At 46.8% G+C, this 26,524-nt stretch overlaps 1 protein-coding gene across 1 annotated transcript in view; it reads right to left on the bottom strand.

Moving 5' to 3' along the window:
* The window catches only part of LOC133116857 (von Willebrand factor D and EGF domain-containing protein-like), a 65,040-nt gene extending 39,446 nt beyond the window's left edge, over nt 1–25,594 (bottom strand). Inside the window, 12 exon segments of the mRNA XM_061226853.1 lie at nt 1,840–2,714; nt 3,572–3,774; nt 5,872–6,148; nt 6,847–6,920; nt 9,952–10,169; nt 11,109–11,250; nt 12,098–12,187; nt 14,939–15,171; nt 15,350–15,415; nt 16,029–16,257; nt 16,994–17,178; nt 25,243–25,594. Of these exon segments, the coding sequence (XP_061082837.1) occupies nt 1,840–2,714; nt 3,572–3,774; nt 5,872–6,148; nt 6,847–6,920; nt 9,952–10,169; nt 11,109–11,250; nt 12,098–12,187; nt 14,939–15,171; nt 15,350–15,415; nt 16,029–16,257; nt 16,994–17,178; nt 25,243–25,333 (2,683 nt within the window). The 5' untranslated portion in view covers nt 25,334–25,594.
* Nucleotides 25,595–26,524: the final 930 nt, after the last annotated feature.

The raw sequence follows: 26,524 nt of genomic DNA, 5'->3' as shown, positions 1-26,524 counted from the left end.
TGTGTTCAGCCCTGTGCTCAGCCCTGTGTTCAGCCCTGTGCTCAGCCCTCTGTTCAGCCCTCTGTTCAGCCCTGTGCTCAACCCTGTGTTCAGCCCTGTGCTCAGCCCTCTGTTCAGCCCTCTGTTCAGCCCTGTGTTCAGCCCTGTGTTCAGCCCTCTGTTCAGCCCTCTGTTCAGCCCTGTGCTCAGCCCTGTGCTCAGCCCTGTGTTCAGCCCTGTGTTCAGCCCTGTGCTCAGCCCTGTGTTCAGCCCTGTGTTCAGCCCTGTGCTCAGCCCTGTGTTCAGCCCTGTGTTCAGCCCTGTGTTCAGCCCTGTGCTCAGCCCTGTGTTCAGCCCTGTGTTCAGCCCTGTGCTCAACCCTGTGTTCAGCCCTGTGTTCAGCCCTGTGTTCAGCCCTGTGCTCAACCCTGTGTTCAGCCCTGTGTTCAGCCCTGTGCTCAACCCTGTGTTCAGCCCTGTGCTCAACCCTGTGTTCAGCCCTGTGTTCAGCCCTGTGCTCAACCCTGTGTTCAGCCCTGTGTTCAGCCCTGTGCTCAACCCTGTGTTCAGCCCTGTGCTCAGTGGTATTTACCGCTCGTCCCGGTGCTAAGCCCGGCGGTAATTTGTGTGAAACCGCATTCGGTGCGAGGCTCCTCCCTGGGCCTGTCGCCAGCTCCCCGGACCTCAGCGCTAATCAGCAGCTTAGAGCGTTCGTCTCATCTCACTGCAGGCCAGGGCTCGGAGTATCGGCACGACAAAAATCCAGAGAGAAGCTTGTCCGGGAGAGACGCTGACGGTGTTCACACGCGTTCCGAAGCTCTTCAGGAAAACCGGCAGGAATAAGCACAGAATATAATAGGATAGCAACAGGCTTGTTGCAGTTGCACGCCGAGGACTGGGGTGCGATTAGCAGGTGAGAGAGAGGTACTGATGGTGAGACTCAGTTGTAAAATGTGTGTGAGAGAGATATGCACAGGTTTAGCAGGTGAGAGATATGTACAGGTTTAGCAGGAGAGAGATATGTACAGGTTTAGCAGGTGAGAGATATGTACAGGTTTAGCAGGTGAGAGATATGTACAGGTTTAGCAGGAGAGAGATATGTACAGGTTTAGCAGGTGAGAGATATGCACAGGTTTAGCAGGTGAGAGATATGTACAGGTTTAGCAGGTGAGAGATATGCACAGGTTTAGCAGGAGAGAGATATGTACAGGTTTAGCAGGAGAGAGATATGTACAGGTTTAGCAGGTGAGAGATATGTACAGGTTTAGCAGGTGAGAGATATGTACAGGTTTAGCAGGTGAGAGATATGTACAGGTTTAGCAGGTGAGAGATATGCAAAGGTTTAGCAGGTGAGAGATATGTACAGGTTTAGCAGGAGAGAGATATGTACAGGTTTAGCAGGTGAGAGATATGTACGGGTTTAGCAGGTGAGAGATATGTACAGGTTTAGCAGGAGAGAGATATGTACAGGTTTAGCAGGAGAGAGATATGTACAGGTTTAGCAGGTGAGAGATATGTACAGGTTTAGCAGGTGAGAGATATGTACAGGTTTAGCAGGAGAGAGATATGTACAGGTTTAGCAGGTGAGAGATATGTACAGGTTTAGCAGGAGAGAGATATGTACAGGTTTAGCAGGTGAGAGATATGCACAGGTTTAGCAGGTGAGAGATATGTACAGGTTTAGCAGGAGAGAGATATGTACAGGTTTAGCAGGTGAGAGATATGCACAGGTTTAGCAGGTGAGAGATATGTACGGGTTTAACAGGTGAGAGATATGTACAGGTTTAGCAGGTGAGAGATATGTACAGGTTTAGCAGGTGAGAGATATGTACAGGTTTAGCAGGTGAGAGATGCACGTACTGATGGTCAGGCTGCAGTCGTAGAAGCTGTGCCCGGGGAAGCACTGGCAGCCCCACTGGGTGCAGAGGCCGTTCCCGTTGCAGAAGTTGGGGCACCGGAGGGCGGTGAGCACGTGGCCCTCGAGGCCCCCCAGCTGGAGGGAGCCCCGGGTCCTGTTCTCCAGCAGCCTCCGCTCACACTCGTTCTCCAGGAAGGGCAGCAGGCCCTCCTCCCAGGCCAGGTCGTCCTTCAGCTGCAGGTCGGAGACGCACAGGTCCAGCGCCTCGTCCAGCCTCCGGCCCAGCGGCCCCCGGCACACCACGCCCACCGTGGAGTTGGCCAGGGCCTGCTGGCAGATCTCCAGAGCCTTGGCGGAGGTGAGTCCGCTGGGCGTGGGCCAGACGGGGAGCGGGGCCGGGCCGCTCGCCCACTGGTGGTCCTCGGGGAAGAAGTAGGTGAAGCTCTCCAGGTCCGTTTGGGTCAGGCTCTGGAAGCTGAGGATGGGCAGGAACTCCGGCTGGCTCTGCCTCTTCGCCCTGGGCTCCGGCCGTTTCGAGTTGGGGCGAAGAGGCACAAGAGGCGGCGACCGCTTGCCCCTCGGTGGGTCCGGACCGAGCGACTCGTCGGGAGGAAGCTCGAAGAGGTCCCGCTCCCCCAAACTCGCCGCGCTCCCCACGTACTCGGACGTGACGTCGACGAAGGGGAAGAGGGTGGTGAGGTCCACGTGGTCGCGGGAGACGCAGGGAGACGAGGCCCGCGGCTCGAACACGCCCTCGGCCCCTGCGGCCGCGTGGAGAGGCACGCTGTACCCGTTCTGGCACCGACAGAAGTTCCCCCTCATCTCCGGCTCCACCGCAGGCGGCGTGGTGTCAAACAGGCTCTCTCCGGGTGCTATCCTGACCAGAGGAAGGGTGCGTGAGAAATCTGCCATCTCCCCCAACCCCAGACATGTCAATTTTTTATTTCATTTCAAAGGGCAGCCTTTCATTTCAGTGTTTTACCACGATAATGGGGGTTATACAGAATGGACTCATCTTTCAGGTTTCTTACTGAAACATGACCTCAAAATAATAAATAGAGTGTACCCTTATGTTTATTTTCAGGTATTTTCAAATGCAGCCATGGGATTTACTGTGAGGAAACCCACACATTTATGAAGCTGTTGGAATGGAGTGGAAATAATGCCTATAAAGGGGGGAGGTTACTTGTACATTACTTGTAAATTTGTAGACCCTGCAGCTAGAACAGCTTATGACCAGCTTACCATGCTGGTTGACCAGCTCATACCCAGCTAGACCGGCTTTAAGACCAGGTCGGCCATGCTGGTTGACCAACTCATACCCAGCTAGACCGGCTTTAAGACCAGGTCGGCCATGCTGGTTGACCAACTCATACCCAGCTAGACCGGCTTTAAGACCAGGTCGGCCATGCTGGTTGACCAACTCATACCCAGCTAGACCGGCTTTAAGACCAGGTCGGCCATGCTGGTTGACCAGCTCATACCCAGCTAGACTGGCTTTAAGACCAGGTCGGCCATGCTTGTTGACCAGCTCATACCCAGCTAGACCGGCTTAAAGACCAGGTCGGCCATGCTGGTTGACCAGCTCATACCCAGCTAGACCGGCTTTAAGACCAGGTTGGCCATGCTGGTTGACCAGCTCATACCCAGCTAGACCAGCCTATGACCAGTCATGACTCAACTCAAGTCAAGATTCCACAGCAGGGCTGTCCTTTGAAATGAAGGGCCAGTTACCTCCACTCCCTGACGAAGCGCTCGGAGTCGCCCGTGCTGTAGGGGGCGCCGTCACGCCCGTGGAAGTCGTTGTTGCCGCTGCGGTCGAACGTGCCGCACAGACCGCGGGTGGCGTTGAAGTCCGCGCTGGGCGCCCTGACGGACAGACTCATCCCCCAGTCGCTCACGTCAGCCCGCACAAAGGCCCCAGACGGGAACACGACCTGTGGAGCAAACGTGACAAACCGTTAAAACGCGCACACAGTCGCACCGTTTACCTCCCTCCTCCATTTAACCCCTTTCGAATGGGGTTCCTCTGACATGCCAATATCACATTAAATTACATTACATTAAGGCATTTGGCAGACACTCTTTTCCAGAGCGACGTACAGTCGATTAGACTAAGCAGGAGACAATCCTCCCCTGGAGCAATGCAGGGTTAAGGGCCCAACGGCTGTGGCTACACCGGGGATCGAATCTCTGACCTTGCGGGTCCCAGTCATATACCTTAACTACTATGCTACAGGCCGCCTTAACCATCCATTGTGCCATCACTACCCTCCTGGGGCCCAAAAGTCACTTTAGATCACTGTTTCTCAACTTCAGTCCTCGAGACCCACTCGCCAGAATGTTTTTATTGTAACCGAGGACTAATTTCTGATTTAATTAATCAAGGGCATTTTTGGAGGTTTGATTGGTTCAGTCATTAAATGAGGTGTGTGAGTTCCTGGTTACAACAAAAACCTTCTGACAAGTGGGTCCCAGGGCTGGAGTTGAGAACACATTTCATTACATTAGATTATAGTCATTTGGCAGACACTGTTATCCAGAGCAACGTACAATCAAGTGCAAATCAGAACCAGGGACAAGTGAACTGAAAGCCCTAGATGGAAGTATGGAAATGCTAGAGTCAAAGATAAAAATTTGAACCCTTTTAGAATACACTTTGTGTTGAAAAAGCAATACATGAATTTATGCTAATTTTTTAGGGGCATCCACAACATAGTAATAACATAACGTAGCTATAGACATATCAGTATTTTGCGAGCCATTGTAGTAGTCCTGCAAAACGGCACAATGGAGTTTGGTTTTGAAACGGGTGAGACATTAATTTAGGTATACCGCGTTTAGTATACGTTTGCTTTGCTCACCTGTACCACTTACACCTAGTATTGTAAATGGTACTTCATTTAGACATTGTGATGCTTACATCTGGAGTTATAAAACCTTAAGCAGAACACTATATAAATCGACAAGGATTAACCAGGTTTGGTATCTGCTTGAAGGGGTATGGGGATCCCACTACACAGTACATTCTCTGTTTTAATATCTCTACCAGAGCTCCCATCTGCAGGAGCAGTGATAGTACTTGCAAGGAATCTTGGCTGCATGGGAGCTTGCTTCAGTTTGGAAGCATCCAACTGACCACAAGTCCCACCGGTTTCACAGGAGGAAAGATTTTTGTTTTAAGATTGTGAGTACAGTTATACCAGGGTTTCCCCCCAGGTTAATAGTGGAGATGTTGACCCTGTATTAAATTCACAGGCACATCGACAAACATCAGAGAAAAACCAATAAAACCTCAGATCTCCATGTCACATTGGCACTATTTGACAAAATTGTCATTGTGTAGTCATGTTTTCACCAGGTAAGGTAGTAAGCTCAAATCTCAAATCATAAAATCAAACAGAAAACTAAAAGTGTATTTCAATTTTAATTTTGGGCTAAATAATTTTCTATTTTCATTTCCATATATTTTTTGATTTTCATTTTGGGCTGAAAAATAGACTACTGGACACAACCAAAATTATAAATTATCTCCCAAAATAGGGCTGCCACAGGCTGTAGGATATTGGTACACTTTGAGTTTGATACCAGATAGAGTCCCTAGAGCATGGTCAGGGTTAGATACCAGGCACACTGAGTACTGACACGACCAGGGTTAGATACCAGGCAGTCTGTACTGACACGGTCAGAGTTAGACAGCAGTCACAGTCTGTACTGACACGATCAGGGTTAGGCACCAGTCACAGTCCGTACTGACACGATTAGGGTCAGACACCAGGCATTCTGTACTGACACGGTCAGAGTTAGACACCAGTCACAGTCTGTACTGACACGATCAGGGTTAGGCACCAGTCACAGTCTGTACTGACACAGTCAGGGTTAGATACCAGTCACAGTCTGTACTGACACGGTCAGGGTTAGATACCAGGCAGAGTCTGTACTGACACGGTGAAGGTTTGACACCAGGCCCACGGTCAGGGTAGGATACCTCACATGAACTGGCAGCACTGTGGAATGAAAGTGATTCTGCTCACGGTGACTTTTCTGCCCTGGTGCGTCTCCAGGATCTTGATCTGCTGGGAGGCCGAGGGCCCCAGGCTCTTGACGGACAGGTGCGGGCGGGTCTCCTGCAGCTGTCCGTTACACATGTCGAAAGTGACGACGTCGTTGCCCTCGCGGGCCGCCACCCCACAGTTGCAGGCCACGGAGTAGTGCCGGCTCCCGCAGTCCCACTGCCTGGACTGCACCTCGAACTCCCGCACCAAGCTCCGGTACAGCACGAACGTCCCCGTCTGCTGGTTGTCATAGCGCCTAGAGAGAGAGAGAGAGAGAGAGAGAGAGAGGGAGAGAGAGGGAGAGGGAGGGAGAGAGAGAGAGAGAGAGAGAGAGAGAGAGAGAGAGAGAGAGAGAGAGAGAGAAAGGGAGGGAGGGGGAGGGAGAGAGGGAGAGGGAGAGGGAGAGAGAGAGAGAAAGAAAGGGAGGGAGGGGGAGGGGAGAGAGAGAGAGGGAGAGAGAGAGAGAGAGGGGGAGAAAGAGAGAGAGAGAGAGAGGGAGGGAGAGAGAGAGAGAGAGAAAGGGAGGGGGAGGGGGAGAGAGAGAGAATGGTTTCAGACCTTTAGACAACATGGGATTTTAGATGAAAGGAACCGAGGTAAAAACAAATGTCACTCCTGTGAAAAGTAATTACCCCATTAAACTTAATACCTGGTTTCACCACCTTTAGCAGTAATAATTGCAGTTAAATATTTATTTTCACACATTTCTGAACAGCTGGAAACCACAGACAGCTTCCAAACAAAATTATTCAAAATATCCATAAGGAGACAAAATGAAATTAATAGGCCCCTGCCTGGTAATGACAATAAAACAACAATATAAATAATAATAATTTAATAAAAAATATTTATGATAAAAACCATTAAAGCACGTGAAAAGTATGGAACCATATTGATTGGGATTGGGAGGGCTGGAACAAAATGGCCGCCGAGATGCAGTAATTGTAGTGTTACCTGCCATCAAAGGTAATGAGGTGAGGATCAGTCAGAGAGTAGCAGCTTGCAGTGGGAATGTCCTGAACCACCACCTGTGCAGAAGGAATAACACAGCTTAGCCTGATTAAAGAGCAGGAAGAGGCCCACCGTTAGCTAAATACTGCACGTTCGCACCAAACACAGCCGGCCTTCTGGCGGGCAGTGATGCATGGGAGGAAGCTCCAGAGGCCATGGAGGCCTCCCTACCCCCCTCTATCTCTGTCAGGAAGACAGCCTTCCTCCTGCCTGTCTGAGCCAGGAAGTGGACCGAAGAGTCTAATGCTGTACTGCCCTGGTGTAGAAACCTGTCAGACCAGTTTGAAATGACCGGCTACAAGTTTCAAAACATAGCTCATAGCTGGTCAAAGCATGCTGAGTATGGAGTTGGTCTGAACTGGTCAACCAGCGACCAGCTGTTTCAAAACCCAGCTTTGGCTGTTTTTTGTTTTTTTTTCCCAGCAGGGTGTTCTTTACTTCCCCTGGAGGTACATGGTGTGCGGGCACCTATTCAGAAAACTGCCAACTCCAACCTGGATAAATGTCAATGGCAAAGAATGACTGTACAAAATGCAGTCTGCAAAATCTCACTGCACAGATCAACTAAACCGCCCTCTTGAACAGAATGCGTTTCTTGCGCAAACAGCTCACGTTGGCTTCAAAAAGGCAGAACATCCTCACCCCTGTGTTAGATTAGAAGGGCGCAATGTTACATAACGCTCACAGATGGAGTCATTTCCCCATGAAAGTACATGTGTTGTGTGCATTAAATCACTCCAGAGCGAAGCAGCTGTTTTCCTGCAGTTCTGTTTTTCACTGAAGACACACTCGCGCTCAGCGTTTACGACACTGCCGAGACTCTCCCAGCGTATGTGCCATCAGGCCCCTCCAGCTCACACAGAGTTACACACACCTTACACAACTGCAATCCATTATGAAATCGTATACCCATTCAGTCTATTGTCAAATGTTACACTTCTTGCAATCTATTATCAAATCTTGGCTCGGGGTGGTTTTGCCTTCAGCTGACTGCCTTCGGAGCCTCTGGAGGAAAGAGAGGCCTGGGTTCAAATCTGTAGTTCGGCAGACCTCTAACTCGTTGCGCATTCGATCTTACGATCTTAAGACTCTTCCAGTCCATTATCAAATCTCGGGGCTCTGTTTTCCAGGAACAGTGGTGCACAGAGCAGGGGGGCACCGGGCGGTGTTTTCATGACCGGAGGTGAACTGGAAAAGGCGGAAAGTGGGCTGAACTAGGCTGAACGTATCATCTGTGGGTGTGCTGCAGCTGGATTCAATCACAGCCAATCAAATGACCTCTTTTCATTCTTTTTTTTTTTTTTTTTTTTTTCATTAAGGGTTGCGCGCTGTGTGTCCCGGCGTACTATTAATTTCCGTGGTGCCACTGAAAACACAGTAGTTAGCGGGCTGTTTCAGTGTAGACGAGTCACCAAATGGTCTCCATCATGAAAATACCACTTTGCCATGCGCCGACTGTAAAATAGACCCCTACAATAAGTTATTAGAACTTTAAATCCCACATCAACTATCAGACCTTACGCTCTTGCAAACTATTATCTTACACTCTTGCAATTTATTATTTAAACGACACACTCCTGCAATCTGTTATAAGACTTTACAATCTTGGAATTCCAACACCTAGCAGGAGAGCGGAGCATATTATCAAAATCTTGCATTGATAATATCGAAAGCTTGCATTATCAAATCTTGCAGCCCTACAATCTATCGAACCTTACGCCAGACTCGTCGGCCATCTTGTTTCCCATCTCCTCTCAGTCACACTACTTCTGTGGGTCCCATGCTAAAAGGAGCTCCCTTTTACTAAAAAACAAAAAAACCCACCTACTCAAACAGCAACCACTTCAAACTGACACCCTCTTTTACATTACATTACATTACAGTCATTTAGCAGATGCTCTTATCCAGAGCGATGTACAATAAAGGGCAAATCAAACCCAGGGACAAGTGCATTAAGGACCCTAGAGGAAAGTACAGTTCTAGAGTAATCACACAGATACAATTTGAAGAGTACATCAACTGACCAACTAGCATACCACGCTTGGCAGCTAGAATACCCCGAGTACTACAATAACGATACACAAGTACTATCATAATCTATGGCATGCACAAGGCTAATGATGGTAGTGAGGTAGGGAGGGAAAGGTGCAGCCTGAAGAAGTGAGTTTTCAGTCTGCGCTTGAACGTGGTCAAAGGCCCCTCCACCGAAAATCTGCTGTTCTAACATCCACAGTAAGGTCATTCCTCTTCCACATACAGTGGCTCCTAATGTTATGTATGCTATAGATTCATACATCAGCTATGACCATGATAACCTCGATTCTGCCTAACCTTTTTACGCATTCACTTTCGTAAGTGACTGTGCATAAGAGCGTCTGCTAAACGCATAACCGTGAAAGTAGTGACCCGGTCATTTCAATACACTGATTCTCTCCAACCTGCCGATTAAACGGCAGGTTGAGCCGATTCATTTCTTCCAGATGTCTGCAAGCTTAAGGACAGCCTAGGAAAATAGGAGAAGGGGGTTTCCAGATGTGGCTGGTCCTCGAGCAGGGCTAGGGACGGCTAATGAGCTGATGCTATCTCAGACACCTGACCCATCGCGTCAGGCCCATGAGAACTGAGACCCGGGGCAGAAGTGGGTTCCCCACATTTTTTACATTACATTACATTACATGTCATTTGGCAAAGTGACTTACAGTTGATTAGACTAAGCTGGGGAAATCCGTGATAATAGCAATAAGGATGTTGATGATGTAAATAACAGTGATAACAGCAGTAAGGGTGTTGATGATGTAAATAACAGTGATAACAGCAATAAGGGTGTTGAAGATGTAAACAGTGATAACAGCAGTACGGGTGTTGAAGATGTAAACAGTGATAACAGCAATAAGGGTGTTGAAGATGTAAACAGTGATAACTGCAGTACGGGTGTTGAAGATGTAAACAGTGATAACTGCAGTACGGGTGTTGAAGATGAAAAACAGTGATAACAGCAGTACGGGTGTTGAAGGTGTAAACAGTGATAACAGCAGTACGGAGACTGACCTTCAGGGGCTGGGGGGCGTAGCTCCTCCAGAGACGGGGGCTGTTGCGGGCGGGCTGGGCGCTCAGGAGGCTGGCTCGGTGCCCGTCGCGGGTGAAGTCCGTCACGGCGGTGAGCAGCAGGGAGACGCTGGCGCAGCTGCCTTCCCAGCATGCAGTGGGCCGCAGCTCCACCCGGCAGTCGGACAGGGCGACGTTCGGCGCCTCCAGGCCGAGGCTGTCTGGGGGGCGGGGACGAAGGCCGGGAGGCGGGGTTAAGTCACCTGACACGGCCGCGGAGCGTCATTGGCTGAAAACAGATCGCGCACTGCACTGCACTCCCATGGGCAACGTTGGCTCAGGCGGTAAGAGCAGTCCTCTGGCAGTCGGAGGGTTGTCGGTTCGATCCCGCCCCGGGTGTGTCGAAGTGTCCCTGAGCAAGACACCTAACCCTCAAATGCTCCTGACGAGCTGATTGGGCCAATCGCCGTTGGTGAGTGAGTGGGCGTATGACTTGGTGAATGAGAAGCATCAACTGTAAAGCGCTCGGGATGAAGGCGCTATATAAATGCCAACAATTTTCCATTTACCACCTGCGAGACTGAAACTTGAACACAGACACAGTGGTGAAATGGTGCCAGTGCTAGACTGCACAGCAGTGGTCACCAACCCTGTTCCTGGAGATCTCCCATCCTGTAGGTTTTCACTTCAACCCGAACAAAGCACACCTCATTCAACAGCTTCAGATCTCATTGAGCGGCTAATTAGTTGACTCTGGTGTGCCAATCTAGGGTTGAAATAAAAACCTTCAGGATGGTAGATCTCCAGGAACAGAGTTGGCGACCTCTGCTGTGGAGGTGTGAACAAAATGACAAAATGATATTATAAACTGGATTATTATAGCTAGCTAGGTCTCCTACATTAGCCGAAAATAATTAGCGGAAATAAAATGATCATATACATATTAAAGGTACTCAAACTTTGCCATAGGAATAGATTTTTCTATGCACAATATACATATATGCACTGTTTCTATTTTTAGTATTATTCTTTATGTTGTCTGCATGCACCGACAAACCACGGCAAATTCCTTGTATGTGAAAACTACTTGGCGAATAAAGCGATTCTGATTCTGATTCTGATTCTGATTCTGGCATCATAATGATTTATGAGCTGCCCACCTGAGTCCTCCACGCTGAGCAGGAGGGAGACGGAGCAGCGCCGGTTCTGGTCGTTGTCATGGCAATGTATGGGCACGGTGCTGTGGACGGTCACGCGGTGCTCCTGACCGTCCTCCGCCATTTGCAGAGATTCTGGAACAAACTGAAGAACCGCACAGAGGCCGGTACCGCTAAGAATTTAGGCTCGGAGGAGAACTGCCTTAACTACCTCCAAAATTCAAGCTGCACACTCAAATACTGATTTCGAAATTCAAAATATTTAAAAATGTTAATTTTGCTAAGAATGAACAAGGAGCAAACAGTTCCCGTGTTTATTTATCAGGGACAGGGAATAATTACAGTTATGAATATAGCTGCAAGCAGTGATTCCTGGGGTCCAAGCAGCATGACAACAGTTGGAAAGCAAAGACTGAGATGTTCCAATTGAGAGAATAGGCCATGCCATCAACTGTCTGATACCAGATTATTTTTAGTGATTTTCTTTTAATAACAAACATTTTTTTTATAATTGGAAGACAACATTACTGTACTTTCAGGATACATTCAGGGTCTTTTTTCCAGTTTAAATTAGGGATTGACATTCCCCAGTAGCTCTCAGACTCCTACGGTTAAAATCTTATTAAATATCATTTTCCAAAAATCTAATTTCCCCATTGAAGTCCATTCAAAACTGAAAATGACTTCACCCTGGTGAATATATACAACATATTTTGGACCGTACTTTTAAATTAAAACGTTTCTTCACACTGAACTAATTACTCTCCAGGAACCAGTTATTTTTCTGAGCCGCACAGAAGAAGATTATTTATTCTTAGCATTATAGCATTCCTTCCCATTTATGTACACAGCGTACATCTGTAGTCAAACATGGAAGCATTCAAAAATTGCACCATTGAGCAGCTCCCATAGGAATCCACGGAACCGGTTAGTATCTCGACGGTTCAAATACTGAGATTATTCTAGAAAATGTAAAACAATGAAAGATTTACCTTGATTCCTGCAAAAAAACGATCGCTTTCCCGTGGCAAAGAATGCGTGCCGGAGGAGTTTCTCAGGAACGTCGACACACTGCAGGAAACCTGTAAATCACAAACAACATCAGAGGTGTGCCTGTACATGCACTTCACGAAGCCGCACAGAGGTGCGCTTATAAGGTATAACCCTACAGTGGCCATTTTCTGCCAGTGAACACAAATAGCCTGCTCCCTCCAATGCTATTAACATTCCCCCTCCCCCGATGTTAATACTTCATTCTTTTCATAGGTTTCTGCAGGTACGTTACATGATCCAAATGTTTCAGTGGGATATACCAAGACGACATCCAAAGGGCTGTGTTTAATTTATCCCTCTGTGTAGCGTACTGGCTGGTGACCCCATGGAGTACGCTGATTGATCGCAGCCCTCCGTGCTGAACACAGACAGCGCTTGTACAAGGCGTGCAGCACAGCTCCTCTGAGAGATGAGCATATTCTCTCACTCGCACACACAGAGGCCAGCACATCGCTGCTGAACAATCCAGCTATGCCAGCTGGTCATAAAGCTGGTCTAGCTGGGTATGAGCTGGTCATAAAGCTGGTCTAGCTGGGTATGAGCTGGTCATAAAGCTGGTCTAGCTGGGTATGAGCTGGTCATAAAGCTGGTCTCGCTGGGTATGAGCTGGTCATAAAGCTGGTCTAGCTGGGTATGAGCTGGTCATAAAGCTGGTCTAGCTGGGTATGAGCTGGTCATAAAGCTAGTCTAGCTGGGTATGAGCTGGTCATAAAGCTGGTCTAGCTGGGTATGAGCTGGTCATAAAGCTGGTCTAGCTGGGTATGAGCAGGTCATAAAGCTGGTCTAGCTGAGTATGAGCAGGTCATAAAGCTGGTCTAGCTGGGTATGAGCAGGTCATAAAGCTGGTCTAGCTGGGTATGAGCTGGTCATAAAGCTGGTCTAGCTGGGTATGAGCTGGTCATAAAGCTAGTCTAGCTGGGTATGAGCTGGTCATAAAGCTGGTCTAGCTGGGTATGAGCTGGTCATAAAGCTGGTCTAGCTGGGTATGAGCTGGTCATAAAGCTGGTCTAGCTGGGTATGAGCTGGTCATAAAGCTGGTCTGGCTGGGTATGAGCTGGTCATAACGCTGGTCTAGCTGGGTATGAGCTGGTCATAAAGCTGGTCTAGCTGGGTATGAGCTGGTCATAAAGCTGGTCTAGCTGGGTATGAGCTGGTCATGAAGCTGGTCTCGCTGGGTATGAGCTGGTCACGAAGCTGGTCTCGCTGGGTATGAGCTGGTCATAAAGCTGGTCTAGCTGGGTATGAGCTGGTCATAAAGCTGGTCTCGCTGGGTATGAGCTGGTCATAAAGCTGGTCTAGCTGGGTATGAGCTGGTCATGAAGCTGGTCTCGCTGGGTATGAGCTGGTCATAAAGCTAGTCTAGCTGGGTATGAGCTGGTCATAAAGCTGGTCTAGCTGGGTATGAGCTGGTCATAAAGCTGGTCTAGCTGGGTATGAGCTGGTCATAAAGCTGGTCTAGCTGAGTATGAGCAGGTCATAAAGCTGGTCTAGCTGGGTATGAGCAGGTCATAAAGCTGGTCTAGCTGGGTATGAGCTGGTCATAAAGCTGGTCTAGCTGGGTATGAGCTGGTCATAAAGCTAGTCTAGCTGGGTATGAGCTGGTCATAAAGCTGGTCTAGCTGGGTATGAGCTGGTCATAAAGCTGGTCTAGCTGGGTATGAGCTGGTCATAAAGCTGGTCTAGCTGGGTATGAGCTGGTCATAAAGCTGGTCTAGCTGGGTATGAGCTGGTCATAAAGCTGGTCTAGCTGGGTATGAACTGGTCATAAAGCTGGTCTAGCTGGGTATGAGCTGGTCATAAAGCTGGTCTAGCTGGGTATGAGCTGGTCATAAAGCTGGTCTAGCTGGGTGTGAGCTGGTCAACCAGCAAGTGCTGGTAGCCTGTCTAAGCTGAGCTGAACCTAGCTTGAGCTGTTTTTTTTTCAGCAGGGATACTGTTGACATCAGCTCTGCATGTCTCAGTGCGCCCAGCAGTCAGGCGGTTTCACACGGACCAGAGGAGGACAGAATATGAACGAGCTGTCTGAATTACAGCAGTTCTTCACAGAAGAGTGGGCTAAAATTCCTTCAAGTCCCACCAGCTGACCCCTCCACCCAAAATCTAACCCCCCCTCCTTCAAGTCCCACCAGCTGACCCCTCCACCCAAAGTCTAAACCCCCCCTCCTTCAAGTCCCACCAGCTGACCACACCACCCAAAATCTAACCCCCCCTCCTTCCAAGTCCCACCAGCTGACCCCTCCACCCAAAATCTAACCCCCCCTCCTTCAGGTCCCACCAGCTGACCCCTCCAGCCAACATCTAACCCCCCCTCCTTCAGGTTCCACCAGCTGACCCCTCCACTCAAAATCTAACCCCCCCTCCTTCAAGTCCCACCAGCTGACCCCTCCACCCAAAATCTAACCCCCCCTCCTTCAGGTCCCACCAGCTGACCCCTCCACCCAAAATCTAACCCCCCCTCCTTCAAGTCCCACCAGCTGACCCCTCCACCCAAAATCTAACCCCCCCTCCTTCAGGTCCCACCAGCTGACCCCTCCACCCAAAATCTAACCCCCCCCTCCTTCAGGTCCCACCAGCTGATCCCTCCAGCCAACATCTAACCCCCCCTCCTTCAAGTCCCACCAGCTGACCCCTCCACCCAAAATCTAACCCCCCCTCCTTCAAGTCCCACCAGCTGACCCCTCCAGCCAACATCTAACCCCCCCGCTTCCTTCAAGTGCCAACATCTAACCCCCTCTTCCAGTCTTCCTTCAAGTCCCATCACCTTATACTGCAGACCTCACCGTGTCGCCCAGTTTAAAGTGCACCCCGTCCATCTCCACCAGGGAGAAGGGCTGCAGCGTGGAGTCCTTCCGTATCTCCTCCCTGCCGCCGGGGCCCCTGTGCCGGGTCCACACCACCAGGAAGCCCAGGGGCAGGGCGGAGGGCAGGGTCCTGAAGGCGCAGCGCAGGTGCACACTGCTGCCCACCAGCTCCGCAGAGACCACCGGCCGGCTGGGTACGGAGGGGAGGCTGGCTGAGGAGGAGGAGGAACAAGGTCGAGACGTGTTTTTCTGCGATTAATATCACCATATAATTATATATAATTTATATAATATCAGTGAGATTCAATCCACATGGCGTGAAACTTGGTAACATTTGTTGACTTGGTAACATTCGATGTACAATTTTTTATTTTTTTACTTTTTTTTTACCTTGACAGACGCCGTCAACTTCCACTTCACCGGGTGGGCAGAGTTTCAGCCTGAATTCTGTAACTTCTACAACGACACAGACAGTCTTTGTCTCCAGAGCATATGACTAACATGTACACATAAACACAATTCTCAGTCTTCGTTTTCAAACCTCTGGATAACACAGGATGACAAACTGACAATCCCTGTCAGAAGCATATACTTTCAGATTATTTATTTTGAAAAACACATTGTAAACTGATCTGTCATTAATGTCAAAGGTTATAAAAACTGTAACTGGTCTTGCTGTCTTTTGTTACATAACTGATAATATTGTGACAAGTTTGTGATAATATATGACGTAATATGTGACACATCTTCATTGACTCAAGGCTGTCCCTTCAGCAGTGAGGTGTACCTCACTTCCGGTACTGACATCAGTATTCTTTTTACCAAATGAATGTTCCCAATTATTTGAATGTTGTAAGTCTATCTGGCGGAGTTTCAGGAAGATGTTCTCATAATGTGTGATCAAAGCAAAACTACCAGCACATGCGCTGGTACTTCTGCTGTTTCCAGGTCCCGGTCATGAGCCTTAGTCACTAGGCAAACAGGTTGCCCTTAATCAAACATCAAACAGGTATATTCACGGCATGATTGAAAAGAAAAAGCGAGCGTCATCAGGACCTCAGGACCGCACCTTTGGCGCAGTATCCCATGCACCCCTGCGTGGGCTGCAGGAAGTAGACGAGGAAGTCCCCGCAGTTGCGCACGGACACGGGGATGCGGAACAGGCAGCAGTCCTTGGTGCTCCCCTGGAAGAACTGCCAGGTGGCGCAGGCCGAGAGCTGCCGCACCTCCCCCGGCCTGGGGAGCGCCGCCTCCTTCAGGGAGAGCCACACGGGAGCCTGGGTCCCGCACCTGTTCATCTGAGACACACAGCCCTCTGTTTTTACACTCGCACCGTCTCTCCGTCCGTTTCTACACTCGCACCGTCTCTCCGTCTGTTTCTACACTCACTCCACCTCTCCGTCTGTTTCTACACTCACACCATCTCTCTGTCTGCTTATACACTCAAATCACTACGTCTATTTCTATATTCACATCCCTCTGTTTCTACACTCACACCATCTCTCTGTCTGTTTCTACACTCACGCCATCTCTCTGTCAGTTTCTACACTCCACACTGGGGCAACATTGGCTCAGGCGGTAAGAGCAGTCGTCTGGCAGTCGGAGGGTTGCCGGTTCAATCCCCCGCCCGGGCTGTGTCGAAGTGTCCCTGAGCAAGACACCCAACCCTTAAATGCTCCTGACGAGCTGGTCGGCGCCTTGCATGGCAGCCAATTGCCGTTGGTGTGTGAGTGTGTGTATGAATGGGTGAATGAGAAGCATCAATTGTACAGCGCTTAGGATAAAGTCGCTATATAAATGCCAACCATTTACCATTTACACTCACACCATCTCTCCATCTGTTTCTACACTCACGCCATCTCTGTCAGTTTTTTTTACACTCACACCATCTTTCGGTTTTTATACTCATGCCATCTCGGTTTCAAACATTTACAACTTGAACTCAAATAGAATAACACTGTTTCTCCAGGAGTGAACTTCAGGATGAAGGCGGTTGGAAAGGAGCAAGGTGCGCAGTGATTTGTCGGGGCTTACTTCCACGCAGCTGGTCGGCATCTCTGCCGGTTTGTTCTTGATGGTGAACCGGTACCAGCCGGCGGGGAGAGAGTGGTCACAGATCAGGTCCTGGATGGCTGTGTGCTGCAGCTCCGTGGAGTCAAACTCCACACTCCGGTACGGGTTCTGTAGGGTCCGGTAGCCACCCGGGTAGCATTCTGGGGCTGGACACACACACACACACACACACACACACACACACACACACACACACACAACATAGAAATTCAGAGAAAATCACAAACATTTCATAACCAAACAGGTCATCAAATTGAATAATTAGATTTTTTTGGTATCTCGGGAAATGACATGGCATGTCATTTGTTTGGTCTAACAGGGTCCAGTACAAAAGCTAGCACAAATTTTATAATCACAGCAATTTGTTTTATTCAAATTACGTTGAATGTGTCAGTCATCTGTCAGTCAGTCATACTTGACAGAAACCATACCAGCCAAACAATACAACTGTCTTTAAAACTAAATAAATTCCTTGGTACTGTACATCAAACCAAAAGCACCTCTTACATCTTCAAAGGGTGGAAAAAAAACTGATCTGCACATTCCCTTATAGCTGGTAAAACAGTCATTGCAAGAAATCGCAGAGGTCAAATCGGCCTTGGGGGCAGGGAACATTTAAACAGGCAAACGGAGTAGTCCTTTGACTAACTCATTCTTCTGTAAACTTTCCAGTGAAGGTGGTCTAAGGCAACGATGCATGACTGGCTCTGTATGCATTTCGTTGCCGAATTAGGAGCAAAAATGGAAGAATGACTTTTAAGGCAAACCTTTTTCGTAAATCCCTTGTCATTTTTTTTGGCACCACAGCTGCAAAGCCTCCCTTGTCTCCGAGACTGTAAACTGAACCGGGTCAAACGACTCGGACTCGCTGTCATTCCCCCTGCTAATTATGACCAGGAGGAGCCTGGCTTTCAGACGTTACTGTAAACGTGATTATACCTCGTGTAATACCAGACATTTCCATACGATGAGCTGCACATCCTGGTCCAATGCGTTTATCAGTACTCAAAACCTCTTCTCTGTTTCTGGCCCTCTCCTTGGCTGTTATTGTATTTAACATGAAACTTATAGGAAGGCTTTATCCGAAGCGCTGTACAATTGATGCTTTTTCATTCACAGCTTGTCAGGAGCATTTGCGGGTTAGGTGTCTTGCTCAAGGACACATCAACACACCCAGGGCAGGATCGAACCGGCAACCCTCCGACTGCCAGACGCCTGAGCCAATGTCGCCCCCGCTGTACAATTGATGCTTCTCATTCACCCATTCACCCATTCACACACACACACACACACACACACACACACACTCACACACTCACACACTCACACACTCACACACTCACACATCAAGAGCAATTGGCTGCCATGCAAGGCACCAACCAGCTCGTCAGCAGCATTTCTGATAGGATTTTGTGTTTTTCCTTATTACAGATTTGTATATAGCCAGCCTAACAAGATGAATCAAGTCTCCATTATTGCTCTTACCTCCTGAGCCAATGTCTCCCCACATTGCCTGGCGGCCCAGTAACGGTGAGGGGTTTATTTTCCTGCCATGACTTTGGTGCCCTCATACTGCTGGAAGGCAAGGTCAATGTCTGCCATCATTACCTGATGGTACAGAGTGATCATCTGCACCCCGCATTGAAGCATTTTCTTTTCCTGGAGACAGGGGTGTCCTTCAAGATGATGAACTGCATAGATGAGGTCCCTGAGCATCCAGTAATGGTTTGGTAGGTATGACTGATATTATCTGTGTGTTAAACCGTTGTCAGTCACCAGATATGAACCCAAACAAACAGTTCAAGACCCTTGAATTTGTGTCTCCTCCGTGTCCAGTCCTGCTAACTACGGCTAATCCAGAGCCAAAACAGCTTACTGTAAAAGGATTAATGGAGTCTTGTTAGGCTGGCTATATAAAAATCTGTAACAAGGAAAAACCCTGAATCCTATTTTGTACACAATGTCATGGAAAATGACTATTTTGCAATACAAGCATTGAGAAATAAACGAAACAACGTTGGACATGATAATAGCAAATCGAATGAACAGAAGGCACATGCACTATATTATCAATATTTAATGTTTCAATGAAGGAACAAAATGGGAAGCATCTTAAAAACAAAAAGACTTCAAGAAAACACAGAGTATCCTTGCGGCTGATGACAGTTCACGCCTGGAGAACATTTGTCATGGTCTCTTTGAAAAGGTTCACCTTTCAAATTGCAGGAGCGAAGGTGGCTTATTTAAATAACCTTTGTTTGGGTCAGAGGTTTTTGCAACAGCAATGTCTCCAACCTGGGACTGAGTGACCTGACGTTTCTCCTGGGATAACGGCCAAATTTGTCCACTTAATTTGTTTGCTTAGGAGTAGAAGTGTCTTAACATGTTCTCTTTTGGGAATTATCAGCAGAGAGTCCGGCCCGGCAGCTGGTGACGTTCTCTCATGGTATCAGGGTCATTACAGCCATATTACCCCACAGCAAAATAAACACATAATAACAACAAGAACAAAGAAAAACGCATGAAAAATTTGGTCAGCAATGGACTATTGAGGCTTAATAAGGAACACTCCAAATCCTTTGAAATGTGTTTACATTTCAAAGCCATGTGTTTACAATACGCAAAGCTGTAGTCTAATATTTACAGTTGGATTACACTTGAATTTATTTCTAAAGCCCTTTCAGTTGTTGTTTTATCTTTCTTTTTTTTTTCATTTGTTTTTTTTAATGGTGAAATTCCAGGTTATTCCCCCCATGGAAATGCCATTAATGAGTAAAAGTAAAGGCAAGCAAAGCCAACATCCTTCATACCAGACCATATGAAGGGTTGTGATAATTTGTACAATGGAAACTCCTTGCAATAAAATTCCTAACGATACATGGCGTAAGACCACACCCTGCATACTGTAAACAAGGCAGGGTAGAGACACTACACTGGCGTCCACAGGGGCAGCAGGACAGACACCCAGGATGATATAATCTCCAGGCTCAGAATGCTTTGTTGTTTTCTGGGGGAGGCTGTGATGAGGGCCGGGTCTTTGTGAGGGCCTTAATGGTCCTCCGACACCGCCCCCGGCCCCCACAGAAGCACGGGCCCCTGGGCTTGTAGTAGCTGCACTGAATTATCCTTTGTGACAGTGGTGCTTCACAGCTCACGGGAAGAGGGCAGCACAGTGTAATCTCTCCCCTCTATCACAGATTAGGTATTTATTATACTTTTATTTATTTTTTCGTTATTTTGTCTTCTGCTGCTCTAGCCTATCCACTTATAGGTTCGTGTTCAGGGATGCTCTTCTGCACACCACTGTTGTAATGCACGGTTATTTTCATCGACCAGTCCGGCCCTTCTCCTCTGACCTCTCTCATTAACAACACGTTTCTGCCACAGGACTGCTGCTCCACACACGAGCGGTTATTTTAATCTGCCACATTCCCACTGTCTTTTTATCTCTCTGGTGGCTAATAGGGTGGATTCTTTTGTCATCAATTACAGCACTATCTCTGTGAAGAACTAGAGATTAGTGATGAGTGCAAAAAAATGTACTTTTATCAGGTAGATAAATCAACCGGCCAGAAAAATGGGTACAATCACAATCTAATTTAAAGCGATGGGAGTTAAGGGGGGGGGGGGGGGGGGTAGATTCATGTAGCCACAAGGGGGGGGGGGCAAGGCAAACTAATGTCAGGTGAAGAAGTTTGTTCCACCTTGATTCATGTCATCTGTGTGTAGAGAAGGTGAGGTCCCCCGACAGATATTTTGCAACCCCACGTTACAAAATAAGGAACCGTTGTTGCTAAAGCAATGGCATTATTAAATAGTTTATACCCACAGAACCTTGAGGCTTAACGCTTTCAAACGGTATACACTCTGACCACATTGATTGAAAATGTCACAGTGGGAAAAGAGAATGAATACAAATGAACCTACTCCGGCCCAGATCTGGGCTGGTACGGCTTACGAGGCTAAAACATAAATAATAACCGTTGATTTTAACTAGGCTACTCTATGCTTTAAGCACAGCGAAAGGTGAAACTGACATGGATATAAATCGTTCAACTCTTTTGTTAGCAGGGGTGCACAACAAGGGCTGATCCCCTTCAGGATTTTGTGCCAACTTCCGGTCTTAATTATTTAACTGACTCAATCATATCTTATTTTACATGCGTATGAGTACTGGATACAGCCGCAGACTGCAAGTGTGTCCTGATGACTTTACTGTGCTCAAGTGCAGGCTTGAACCAGGGTAATGTATAGAGCTGTCAGCAAATTAAAAACAAGGCAATTGTTTGGAACAAAAACCAGTACGCAGATCGGCCCTCGAGGAGTTGTGCACCCCTGAACTATAGGACACTGCAGTTTTCACCAACTGCTATAAGTGAAAGGTCCCTTCATGTCTTATAAAGATTTTCAAACAAACAACTCTACAAACCAGCACAGACCCTGCAACCGTGGAGTTGCCTGCTCCTCCCCTCTACAATCCCAAATGTCCTGGCCCCATCTGTCGCCAGTCCTAACCCTTAATTTGTGGAATGAGCTTCCCACGGCAGTCTGACACTGGCCATCTCCTGACACAGGCTGAAGACCCACATTTTCAGACTGTCTCTAGGCTCCTACACCCCTCTAGCACTCCTACTGAGCCTTAACACATGATTAAGGGAAGAGTTTTTCTGTTCACAGAGACTGCAGATCTTTACAGTTGTTCATTTAATGTGGTTTAATGCTCGCTGGGGTAGTTTTGTTCTTGTTTGAAAAACCTTTTTAAAGTGCAGCTGTGTAAACACTCAACCAACGTGTTTTACCATTCCCTATCACTGTCTAATTGCAGGATAAGAGTCTTGTCTGTCTTTCTAAGTACTGTCATTGTTCCATGATTAACACTACTCATGAAGTTGGTTCAAAACCTCTGCTATCTCTAGCACAGCGTAGCCTACAACTTCCTGCTGAGACCACCCATACAGGACACATGACCTTTGTGTTCAGTTGTGATGGTAAGACGGACAGAGGCCCAAGTCAGAACTTCAACTGCCCATAATGGGATATGGTAATACTGGATTATATGACACTACAAAAAAATTACCAGAAATTTTTCTATGACTTTTTTTGGAAGTATGAAAATGTATATTTATGGCGGTTTTAACAGAGATAGAATTGCTATTTAGTGAGGAGTCCTATACTGTGGTTATTGAAAATATAATTTAATTTTCCTCTAAACTGTTGATCTCTGTTGAATATTGGTTATCGCAGAAACACATTTTCATAAAACCACAAAGAATCGTAGTTAAAACAAATTTAAAAAATGTTTTATTTAGGGTTTTGTCAATGCATTCACAGAGAAAATATATAAAGTCTCTCAGATCAAAAGTTAACTCTTTTGATGGTGGCTCGTACTTTGGACTAAATGTCCCGAATGCAGGGCGAGACGTCCCTCTCTCACAGCGGAAACTGCAGGCGTCATAACTGTTTGAGGACATCTCAATCTGTCATCAGTAGAGCCATAACACACATAGTCACAGCCCTTGTTTTGTCTCGCATAGTCTGAGAAGGTTCACTGATTTCCAAACCCACCAAAAGCAAGCAGAAACCAAGCTGCTTTTATGTGACGTCACGGAATTCCTGTCCTCAAGGTTCAATATTGACAGCAAAGCAATACTATACAAATTCTATCCAGTTAGCTAATCAGTGCTAATGATCAATGATCGTTAGCTGCATACTAGTAAATAAAATTAACGATGCAACCTTGCATGCGACACGTACGTACACTGCAGTGAAACTTTATGCCCCCATTCCTGACTTCGTCCATTTCCTCGATTCTATGGATAAAAATGATCAGACAATGTTGTCAACCACACAGTGCAAACAGAAAAGGCATGCGCAAGTACTACAGGAACTATGAGCTAAAGCTCACGCTATATGACTCGCTTCAATTTGGTCCTCAGAAACGTCGGATGAGATACAACCTTCAAGATGAAATATTTGGGTTGTTCTTCAATGCCCAACTACAACTCCACAGTTACGTCGTTATCATCTTTTTTTTTTTTTAAATGGTAAATGGCAGGCATTTATGTAGCGCCTTTATCCAAAGCGCTGTACAATTGATGCTTCTCCATTCACCCATTCATACACACACTCACACATCTTCATCAAACAACGGCAGTGAATCTTGTTTGCTCAGATGTGCCAAATTGGTTTCAGTAGCACTTGATTGAGCAATTTGCATCAACGTGTTAGTCATTTAGTTGCTGAACAGCGTGCTTAAGGAGAGTAGGCACCGAGGCATAGTGTTCCATCCATCCATCCATCCATCCATTATCTTAACCCGCCTATCCTGAATAGGGTCACAGGGGGACTGGAGCCTATCCCAGCATACATTGAGCGAAAGGCAGGAATACACCCTGGACAGGTCGCCAGTCCATCGCAGGGCACACACACCATTCACTCACACCTACGGGCAATTTAGACTCTACAATCAGCCTAACCTGCATGTATTTGGACTGTGGGAGGAAACCGGAGTACCTGGAGGAAACCCACGCAGTCATGGGGAGAACATGCAGACTCCGCACAGAGAGGCCCCGGCCGACGGGGATTCGAACCCAGGACCTCCTTGCTGTGAGGCGGCAGTGCTACCCACTGCACCATCCGTGCCGCCAGGCATAGTGTTACAGAACACAAATTATAGCAAAGGCTCATAGCTGTCATTTTTGCCAGGTGTATTTGCACCAGTATTAAATAAGTCAATTTGTTGTTGCAGCCACTTGAGTGTTTGAGTGTTTAGAATGTAAAATATACACCCACCGAGGAACATCTTTACTTTATTACACCTACTTACTCTTGCCATTATCTAATCAGCCAATTGCGCGGCAGCAGTGCAATGCATTCAACAATGTAGATACGAGTCAGGAACTGTGGAATGATTCTTTGCAAAGAAGAAAACAGCAACAGTTCTTCAGACAGTAATGCGTTGTTAATGAGACGTCAGAGGAGAATGGCCAGACTGGTCAAAGCTTATATGAAGGTGACAGTAACGCAAGTAACCACACATTACAAGTGGAATGCGAAAGAGCATCTCTGAACACACAACGCATCATAACTCTAACTAGATAGGCTACAGCAGTAGAAGTCTAAAAAAATAAGTCTAATAAATACCTAATAAAGTGCTCAGTGAGTGTAGGTATACAGAGAAGATGTTCTGATTAAATGTCGAAAGTTATCTGCTTTTGTTTTCTTCCAGACATCAGAAGTTAGGATGAGTATGTGAATGAGAAACCAATATATTCCCAGGGTATGTGGTGTACAGCATCCAGCTTCCACGCTGATCGATGTAAAGCCAATAAACTATCATGATAACCATGACTCATTCCGGGCCGGAAAGCTAATTTAAGGTCTTGCAATCTGCGGTTTTGAAAACCAGGACTCAGCATTATCATTGTAATGAAAATGTTTCCCTGTTGATAGCAAGCCTCATGTCTCACTGTACACTACATACGTAGTTGCTTGTAATAGAAGTAATAGAATTTACTTATGTACAAACTGCAGAGAAGAGTATGAGAATTTCACTTTATCGGATTCAGACAATACGCCTTTTGCCCGATTTAAGTTTCTGCGGCGTTTTTCCTTCGCTTTCCTTCAAGCGTAGCCTGCACGGCTGTTTAATTCCCAAAGCGTTTGCGTAAGTGACTCTGAAAGCAATCAACACGACATTCAGACATTGGCACTGGCTTCACCAAGTTAAAGGATTGAATGCAGCTAGGTTCGAGTTCAGTAGCCTTCATAACCGGATCTAAAACACACGGGTGGTACCTGCAAACACTACAGTTTATAGTAACAGGACTTGCAAACTCAGAAGATGCCCATCGCAGCATTTTAACGAGACGAACACTTTGAAAATACAAAGGTGTTTCAACTAAAGCAATCGTGTGATTGTTGGTTATCGGAGTATAACAATGGCGCAAACAAACAGGAAACTACAGTCACCACAGCGGCACAATGCTTAGTGAATTTACAAAACCCATTGGGAAATATAATGAAACACCGTCTCAGAACAAGCGTTTCTAACTTACAAATGTGCAACAGTATAATTACAGCCGCATAGCAGGCATACAATCAAAATCCTCTGATATGCCGCAGGTGTTCGGAAAGCCGCTTCGCTCATTCTTTATTTAATAACCCCTCCGCCCACCATTTGAATCAAAGAAGCATGCCTACTAACTTACCTAACTGCGCGACCGCATACCGTTGCATCAAATAAATGCAAGCTACGCTTAGGTAGCCGTGATATAGAGGTGAAAAACGTTCCATAATCATTTGTCTTTGGATTTTATCCACGGATCATTTGCTTTGATGGCTTGAAGGTAGAAGGTCCCATTTAGGTTTTTTTTTTTTGTAGGCTACAAGTGGCATGCGCTGTTTTCAGAAGTTTTATGTGCAATGGTGATATCCTGTGGAGGGCTCCGAGGAAAGCGCTGCATAGTATGTCAAAGTGGTTTAGGGCTGCCAAAGCCTCTTTGTCTGCTTTTGACCTGAGCAGACAACAGTCGGTTTCAGGAGGGGAAAGACACGATGTCTAGTCCCTAATTAACAGCATTAGTAGGTGGACCCAGGAACAGGAGCGACGAGAGCAGATGTGGGGAGACTTTCCCTTGCGTGGGTTGAAAACCAGCGCTTTTATGTTGATAAGTAAGATGTATCTATGGATAAACTGTACGTATACATCCTGTATTTCCAAAAAAAAAAAAAACTAACAGTTTGATGAATTAACAATAGCTAATATTATGATGATGATGCTTATTATTATTATTATTATTATTATTATTATTATTATTATTGTTATCCATTGTGTAGTGATATCATTGACAGTATATAGTGCAGAAACAATTTGTGAAATTCCTGTTTAACCCCTTAAGTATCGCCCCCTTTTCTTAACACAAGCTTGACAATTACATCCCCAAAATCAAATGGTTACTGCTCTGGAACCCTTTTGACTACAGGCATAATCCTGGTCTCTTCTGGAAGCTAACCCTTTGAGGTTTGTCTTCCAAGAGTCATGACTGCTATAATTACGATAATTAGAACTAAAACAAAGTTACAGGAGCTGAAATACAGTGTAACTGGTTTCACGCAGAAAATATGATTATTGTGGCTTTTTAGAATTAGAAACTATTACTCATTTTGTTCGCTGGACCCTTGCTGTGAAGATGACACTGACATGACCTTGAGCGAAAGCAATGGCATCTTAAAATAGGTTATAACAGAGAGAAACATCTGTTATAACACTTTCAAATGGTATATCCTGTTCCCGCCGTGAAAAAATCTATGAGTGCAAAAAAAACCCACACTAGCCCTGATGAGATTTAAGGGGTTAATGAATGAAAAAAGTGTCACCTGTGCATATTTGAAGTAGTCAGCCTTAACTGCCATATGATCTCTGATCACATACCCCCAGCCTTTGCTCTCCAATGGCCTGAAGACTACAATTTCAGAGACTGTCCTCACCCA

This window comes from Conger conger, chromosome 17 (genome assembly GCF_963514075.1).
Source record: "Conger conger chromosome 17, fConCon1.1, whole genome shotgun sequence".
Taxonomy (NCBI): domain Eukaryota; kingdom Metazoa; phylum Chordata; class Actinopteri; order Anguilliformes; family Congridae; genus Conger; species Conger conger.
The sequence above is the reverse complement of the archived record's forward strand: the minus strand, read 5'-3'. Positions and strand labels throughout refer to the sequence as shown.